We start from the raw sequence: 9044 nt of genomic DNA on the forward strand, positions 1-9044 counted from the left end.
AGATGGGAGGGGAGGGGGGGTGCATCTGTGCGGTTCTACTGTGTCCACGGGCGGCGCAGCTGGCGATTGGGGATTCGGGGTTGGAATTACGCGGCTCCAGCATCCCGGCGGCGCGGATTTTAATCCAAGCGTTTGGTTCTTCGCGGCGCATTCATACGCGCTTATCCCGAGAGAGGTTAGGTGTCACCGTCTGTGACTCCAGAACTCATCCGCTGTGACAAGTACAAGCTGCAGATCCACGGAACAGCTTTACCCTCTTCTGCGAGCAATGCAGCAGTTGTGAATGGGCTAAGATGAAAAATAAATCTGACAGGTGCGCTCTTGTGATGGAACCTTTGACCATAGGTGCCACTGAAAACTGACCCCGTCGTTACGGATAAGTAGATTTTTTTGATTCATTACGGCGCACAGATTGGGGAATATCTCTGCTTCATGATGCTCCTCTGATCACTGTAGTGAAGAAAATATATTGATACATTTTTGTCACATTATAGCGACAGACTTCAACGTTTTTTTTTTGGGGGGGGGGGAGAAGGGTTTTTTTTTGCATAAAGTGAAAGCAAAATTATACAGGTCAGCACATTGTCCAACCTGAGCTGTGGATATCTGCAGCTCCTCCAGAGCCACCTCTGACCTCTTTCCTCCAATCTTTCCATTTTTAGATTAGGAACAGAGCAGTGTTCTGTGACTTTTGGTATTTTTAAAAGTCTAACCTGGCTTTATACTTCTCCACAACTTTATCTCTGACCTAAATGTTGCGTTCCTTGGTCTTCATGAGGTTGTTGTTCTCCATCAGTCCTTCACAAAACATCTGGATTTATGATGAGGGTGACTTCTCCACACTGAGTTTTATTTAGTAGCACCTTTGTAAAAGGGGCTGATAATATAGGTATGCCGGGATTTTCATATTTTTGTTTTATTTTGTTTGGAAAATCATGTGCATTTTTCCTTTCTCCTCCAAAGTACGCACTGTTTTGAGTTGGTTTATTTATTGGTCCTAATAAAAAATAAATCCTTATAAAATAACACTGACGTTTGTTGACAAAAATTCAAAGGGACAGTAAAACTTTTCAAGGCACTGTGTGAGTCCCATTTTTTCACCCATGCTGCGTATCTTTACAGGCAAAAACTCCTTAATAAGCCTCATTACTGAAATACTGTGCTCTGGAATAAACCCAGTAAAGCAGGCAGAGGTGTGGGACTGATTGCACAGCAACTGTTAAACGAATATGTCACAGAGTCAGCAGTGCAAATCTGAAGCCAAGTGCCTCTGGGTGCAAAATCCACTTTGGATAAAGTGAAACGCTGCGTAGCTGAAGTAAAAGATTGACAATCATTTGCATACACTTTTATGTGGGTCACAAATGTGTGCAGGTGCAAGATGAACACATTTAAGTGCATGACTCAATTGTCACAATCACCTGAATGCTGGGGACTTCTTCTTTTTTTTTTTGTTTATTAATTTTTTTTTCTTTGTTTTGTTTTATGAATTTTTCTAAACCACCAGGGGGAAAAAAAAAAGGGGAAAAAAAACTCAATGCTTCAACAAATTCACTGTTTGCAGCTTGTCTGATTTTCACGTGTGCGTTTGTTTGAAGTTATAATAAAATCATATTGTTGCTGTGCTAAGAGAAGGCATCAATGGTGGTGGGAGAGCCCCCTTGACTCGTGGTTTGAGAGGAGGCAGCGGTCACGCTTTACCCTGTTAATTCACTGTATATTGTGCTGGAGAGGGGTTGCTAAGCAGCCGCTGGGGACTGAGTGGGATTTAAACAGTAGGGATTTAGAGCAACAGCGAGCTCTCTGATCTCTTTTCTCCAGTGATGTGATGTTTTGCTTCTTACATTGTCTCTCTGGTACGGTAATGTTTTGACTATTTAGTGACTGTAACGCTACAGCAGACGTGATGTGAAGTGTACCTCCGCTAGATCTGCGGCTTGTTTCAAACGCAGGACAGCCGTGACAGATGAGGATTTCATGTCCTAGATTTGGCTTCTAAATGATTCTCCTCCCAGATGTCCTACAAATCCTGTGACTTACTTATCTCACTCATCCCCCTATTAGAAACATCCTCCTGTCGTCGCTTATTTCTCTGCTCATCGCAAAGCGATGAAGGTTGGTTTCTGTATTTTGGAGGGAGTTGAATTTCATGCATGAATAATGTAAGACAATATGGCTCCCAGCTGAGCGTGAAGTAAGAAATCTGTATTTGCTGGAACATTAAAACGGCAGCTTAGGGCTTGCAAGCCCTTTCATGAAGTTGTCTAAGGTGCAGCTTTGAAGAAACATTTAAAAGCTTGTCCTTTTGCATGTTTACAATGTGCAAAATCTGCATCCTTTCTGATCAACGTCAGTACTCTAAGCTGTACTCCATTGAGAAATATATTGTCAGATGAGTGGAGAGCTACTGCACTACCTCAGAAGCACCAAATAATCCAAAAAGGATCCTCCTCTCTGCAAAGATTTTCTTCGTATTCACACACAGCATTTCTTGTCCTATTTCCTCCTCTCCCACTCAGTTTTTCTTCCACTCATATTTTCACACAAAAGAGGCCAAGGTGCGAACTGGCGTGTTTAGAGAAACACAGTGAATCTTGCTGTTTTCAGACAGACTTTGGTTTCTGATGGAAGACAAAGTTTAAACTGATTGAAGGGGACAATTAATTACATTTTCTGCTAAATTATGCATTATGTAATGCTATGTTAGTCATACATTTGCTTATTGTTGTTCTTTCAATTTTATGTGTTGCTAGATGCCCCTAGAGGGCAGTGTGGTCAGTATGTAAACAGATGACTCAATACTTGAAGAATATTACAATACAAGGAAACTCATACTTTCAAAAAAATTCTTTAATTTGAACTGATTTGCAGCTTGTCTTAAATCAACTTTAACGTGCACGGGGTATTTAAGATAAATTTTGTGACTTGCAGAAGTATTGACTTTGCACATTTTTACCACATTACAACTACAAAGTTGTATTTTGTTTTGATTTTTTTTATTATTATTTTTAGACTTACCAACATAATTGTGAACAATTGCAAACTAGAGGAGAAATTATAATTGGCATTCAAATAAAAATCTTAGAGGCTGGTGTGCATTTATATTCAGCCTCCTTACTCTGATACCCTAAAAATTAGATCTCGTCCAACCGATTGCGTTTACAGGATAAGACGATCTACTTGCAATACGACCTCAGTTTGAATATAGCTGTTTTTGAGAAGGCCTCAAAGGTTTAGAGAACATTAATGAACAAAGACATTCATGAAGACAAAGGAACACAGTGGGCAGGACTGACATAAAGTCTTGGAGAAGCTTAAAACAGGTTTTGGTTTATAAAAAAGTATCACGTTTTGCTGCTTTTCATTGAACACTTTTTAAAACCATACAGAGTCATGTTTGCTCTCTGTTACAAGCCATGCAGGGCCACAGTAACCAAGTATTACAAATCAAAACTTTAGACTTATATAATAGAAGACTTAGACTGCTCATCATCTCCAACAACCACACAAGCATTTTACCCCCATGGTGAAACATGGTGGTGACAGCATCACGCTGTTGATCTGTTTTTCTTCAGCACAGTACAGGGGTTCCAGAGTGAATGAAAAGATGAGTCTAAAAACTGATAAGTCTTTGTAGAAAACAAGATAGAGGCCCAAAAAAAAGCTGAGACTGAGGGTACACAACCACTTTGCAGGCAGAGTTGCACTGGCTCAGACGAAGACATAATCATGTGTGAGAATGGCCCAGTCAAAGCCTTGGCCTAATTCTAACTGGCAATCTGCTTCACAAAGAAGACCTGGCAAACGTATCAGTCAGCAGATATGCAAAGCCGGTTAGAGACACACCCCAATAAACTTGCAGATGTAATTCCAGTATTTAAGGCTGACAATTATGCTCTACTTTGTGCAGTTATATGTGCTACAATCCTAATAAATTATGTTTAAATTTTTAATTTTAACATAATCAACTGTGCAAAAAGGTTTTGAGGTATGGATGCATTTATGAGCTGTTCATTGGGTGTCAGTCTTTGGGTATTGCCAAACAACAAAAATCTAGTTTTGTGTTTTGAGTTCTAATTTTGCTGTTGTTATCTGCTTGTGGAGTGCTACTTGGAGATATGCTATAATTAATCGGTTCGTTTTGGCATTATTGTTCTGTTTCTGTCCATTATCGCTGTGTTTGGTGTTTTTTGCTTGGGTTATTATCTCCGATTTCCATTTGTAGCTCTGACCCTGAATCGATCTTTCTCTCGCAGTTCCAGTCCCCGACCAGCAGGTGGCGGAGCTGCTCCCTGAAAGCTGGTCATCGCTGGAGCTGCCTTGCCTTGATCTCCATTTTGTATGTTTTTCCTGGAGGTTAGCACCTACTTTCCCAGTGGCTAGCAGCGCAGCTCAGGCAGTGTGACATTTTTGCATGACTACTCACTGCAAAATCGGACCCGGGAAACTGAAAAGCAGACAGAACACACCCAGATTCACGAGTGCTGCTGTTTGGTGTAGTCATGTAGCGACGATACGACGAGTGGGGAAGTAACAGAATCAGTCAGCGTGTTGTGAACTGCCACTTTCAACCAAAACAATGTTGACTGATGACCTGTGGACTCTTATTAGCAGCCTGTCATATCAAGGGTAAATATGATAGTTTTTATTATATTTATTGCATACGATTAAATACACTAACATAACTTAATAGTAGCTAGACATGCACTTACAATGCCTGTGATAGCCTTTAGCCCCTCGAAATGTAGCCACTTTAACTCTTAGCCACTCTGCAGCCTAGCATGCTAGCAGTTCGCAAAATGCTAACAGTAGCTCATCTTGGATTTCGGTGACATTTAATGATCTTTGCGTTAAATTGGTAGCTGAATCCTTATTGTTTAGGTTTGTTATGATTAGTGTGTAATGCATGGGGATAGGTGTCTGAACGTTTGTAATTATTTTGCAAACTAACGTCAAATAGCCTAAGCTAACTGTCAAACGCCACGGGAGGGGGGTGTCTCCGCTGTTCACCCAGCCATTCAGTCATGCTGTCGTAAGGACCGCTGAATATGCATAGTGGGATGAGGGTCCAAAAGGATCCAGAGGCCCCGGGCCTTGCTCCAGTGCTTGGTGTGATTAACAGCTCCTGCTGGAAAGTTGTTTGGAGGAAATACATTTACAAAGAGATGGGATCTGGCGCAGAGTTGATGTTTACATAGATTACATTTTGTGGTTGGGAGGAAAAAATTAAAGGTTTTATAGCTGCAAATAAATGAAACGGAGCCCAATTACGTCTCAGAGGTGAAAGAAATTCGAAATTATAAAAGGTAAAAACATGAAGACTACCAAGAAATATCAATACATGGTGATGCACATTGTTTACTACCAGGCTGCTGCACAGCCAGGAAATGCAAATTAACCAACCAGCTTCTAATACAGTACATCCGCAAAACTGTAATGACCAAACACACGTAATGAAGCAGATGATGGCTAACCAATAGGTCTCTGGCCTATAACATAATTAACAATGGTTTATGACCCAGAATACGGCTCTATAAAGTGTCTAAGTAAAGCTAATAAGCCAAGGGCAAAATAAAACAAACAGTTCATACATTACTGCATGTGCTATTTTAGTCTCTTTTTGATTCTTGTAATAAATATTTAAAAATATTATAAAAGATGCTGTAAGAAATTTGTACTAGATTGGAATTGACCTATTTCCTCATTATTGGTTTTGATTAGTGATCATCAAGTCAATTACTGATCCTATTGCTTTTTTTCTATTAATTGATGATTGATTTATTTAACAGATGCATGGTCCACAAAGACATAAAAATAAATACACATAAAAAAATAATTGAATGAATCAAAATTAAGAACTCTCATATTTTTTTTAGTTTATCAATACATCAACCACATTCTTTTTTTCTTTTTCCAGTTTAAGAAATATCCTAATCACCTCAAGACCCCCATGACCCAGAATGGGGGGGTCCTGACTTCTGCCACAGATAAAATGTACAAGATCTGATATGCATTGCTCAAAGGTTACGCCCAGAGAGTGGATAACAAGATCCCTGCAAACTGCTTAAGTCGCTTGAAAACACAGCAGAGCCAGTTTTTGGGAGACCTTGCTCTGGAGCCTATCCACAAATGCTTTTGTTAGGCTTTAGTTGCTGATTTTATATTTTATTATTTTTTTTACCCTAAAAACTATGGAAATATTGGGAAATCTGATAACTGGAGAGATTTTAATGTTTATTATAGTCCTCCTCCTACCTGGTAGGTAAAAACATCATTGCTTTATGGCATCCTGTCAGTGATACTAAAATTTTAAACAAAAATGATTATTGTAATTATTTATTTTTATTTCTAGCAAAGAAAACTAACTCACAGGTTATTATTACAGTCATATTAATGCTACCTAAACCATTTAGTTTCATGTGACTTTGTAAAAGAGAGCAATTTAAACCTGAACGTAGAATAAACGCCCATTCCATCAAAATATATTTTCAGGTAACCATGCTTATTATGCAGAATATCACCTGTTTTTTATTATTATTATTATTCTGCTTTTTATACGGTAGTAACACTGTAGCAAGCCAATATAGCTGTTCACTCACTCAGGCTATCTGCTCGGGTGCCCAGCCTGCAGGCAGCTGCTTACGGGATCTGCCAGTTTTAGTTTCTCGCCTTCTACAACGGCGTCACCTTAATACGAACGACGCATGCTGCTCCTTTGGTTTCCACACCGTGCCTGCCTGTCCTTGTTTTAGTGATAAGAAATATTTTTAAACTGGGGCGACGTGGGAGAAACGTAGGAATGTTTTTTAACACAAGCTGACCAACAATTGGCAGCAACATGTGAGGGAGGGGAAAGCTGTTTTGCTTCATGTTCCGTATAGCCGGCGAACAAATATAGTTTCTCTGGCATCTCTGTGAAAAACCCCAGTATATCTTGATGCCTGTGACCAAAAGCAACTTAAAAAGTATGACATTTTGAAAATAGATGAGAGGAATTATAAAGCCTTGCAAAAATGCTGACCTATGTAAAATCTGTGCCCTTGCAGGCCGCATAGTTGATTGTATAATACAGTTTGAATCATGTCCAAACCTTCAGCAAACAGCATAATCTGTCTGTAGGAACCTGTTTGTTTATTCTTGGCATGTCCACACATGTTCTTGTTACCCTTAAATTAGCTGACAGACCATACTTTTGAGTCCAACAAGGCATCTAAGCCTTCAGGCTTTGCCTTTGATTTTTTATTTATTTTTTTCTCAGATAGCAAACAGAAGGGGCTTACGGATTCATTTCAGAAAACTTGATGTCTGGGCAGATTTTGATGTTTATAGATTGCCATTGTTTTGTAGAATCTCTGTGAGATTGATGCTATCATATCTAGAGTTATGTTGTTTGTGTATTTTCCAGCTATCTGGATAGTTAAATTCACAAATTACCGTGAAGTGGGATTCTAACAGTGTCTTTTCTTCCCCAAATCAAAAGATGGATCAAGGTGGAGTGAAGAAGATAGCGTACAGAAGAAATGACCATCTAAGCAAACTGGTCTACACTGAAAGCCCTGAGGAGGGAGGTCTTCTAAAGGTGGCTCCTCACAGTGCCATGTCCATCACCTCTCCTCCTTCTGTCGTTCTTCCATCCAGCCCATTAATGCAGCCTGGACAGGTGACCAACGGCCTCAGCAACAGCCCACTTCCAGAGGAGCTTGCCTCAGCCCCTGCCACGATCGGTTCCTCGGTTGACAGTTCAGAAACCAGGGGCCTGACCAAAGATCAGAGGCCTGAAGAGCTGCACTTGTTCCAGACGCAGACTTTCAACACCTTTGGGCATCAGGTCCTGCCCCAGTTGGATGCCAGCATGGCAGACATTACCCAGTCCTCCATGGACTCCCTCATCGGGGGGTCGGATCCCAACCTATTTGCTGTGAAAACGGAGGATTTCTCCATGGATAAAGGCGAGCAGGACCCCAACGATCTGGACCACGCCTTTGACCACATCGGCAAAGACGTGGACATGAACCAGAAACTGTTCAACGAAACCAGTCTGGATCTCCTTCAGGAGTTTGACCTCACCGCATCCCCCTCCGATTTTTACGTGGGGGACGATGACGCCTTCTTGTCCACGCTGGCAGACGATTCTTTGCTCGCAGACGGGGCAACCGAGAGGGACGTGAAACCCTCCGTGGTCGAGAGCGTCGGCACCACCGGGGCGCTCGCCAGTGTTTGCAACAGCAGCAAGGCGTCAAGCCCACTTGAGTCCAAGTCCAAGTCTCCTTCTTTGACCCCTACAACCACTTTTCCCGCCGTGGTGAAGAAAGAAAAAGATACCGACTTCATCCAGCTCTGCACACCGGGCGTGATTAAGAAGGAGAAGACGTCTTCGGGGTATTGTCAAATGAGCGGCTCGAGCCCCATCTCTATCTGTGGGGTGAGCACGTCGGGGGGCCAGAGCTTCCACTTTGGAATCAACGCCAGAAACAGCGACGCTCTGCAGGAGAAGGACCAGAAACCCGTGTCTGGCTTGTTCCTCCCAGTAACGACCATCAGTGGAGCCTGGAACCAGAACCAGGGCGACAGCTCAGCGATCCGCAGGGCCAGTGAGGTTTTCTCAAGCTCTTCCTCCTTCTCCTCCAGCTTTGCCAGGTAAATAAATGTTTGATTTAATCCTGCATAACCTTTAGAAGATAAAATAGTGATAATGTGAGTGTTTAACAGCAAGTCATTACAGTACATACAGAAATTTTAGTTCTTCTCGTAGAAGAACTAAAAGTCATTTTAGTCACTTTAGATGATAGTGACTAAAATGAGGCCCAGTTGTGTCAAAGCATAGCCCAGTATGAGTATGTCGCTGTATAATAAAGAGTTTATGCAAACTCTTGAAACATCTTTCCATACAAGGTCTTAAATTACCTCCACGGTCTTACATTTGTAAAGTGATTCATTCATTGTTTCTTCTGTTGACTTCTCTGTTTTAATTAGTTTTTGGAGGAAATATCTTTGTTCTTTATGCTTTAGCTCTGACCTGTAATATGGATTGACAATAAATACAT

General features: G+C 41.1%; 1 protein-coding gene across 1 annotated transcript; it reads left to right on the forward strand.

The window, feature by feature from the left end:
- The first annotated feature begins 4318 nt into the window (after positions 1-4318).
- Positions 4319-8658, forward strand: LOC103135582 (glucocorticoid receptor-like). The gene is made up of 2 exons (XM_007548395.2): positions 4319-4629; positions 7481-8658. Exon 2 carries the CDS (start codon positions 7481-7483, stop codon positions 8639-8641), a length of 1161 nt encoding a protein of 386 aa, XP_007548457.2. The 5' UTR covers positions 4319-4629; the 3' UTR covers positions 8642-8658.
- Positions 8659-9044: the final 386 nt, after the last annotated feature.

This window comes from Poecilia formosa, unplaced genomic scaffold, assembly GCF_000485575.1.
Source record: "Poecilia formosa unplaced genomic scaffold, Poecilia_formosa-5.1.2 Scaffold26, whole genome shotgun sequence".
Classification (NCBI taxonomy): domain Eukaryota; kingdom Metazoa; phylum Chordata; class Actinopteri; order Cyprinodontiformes; family Poeciliidae; genus Poecilia; species Poecilia formosa.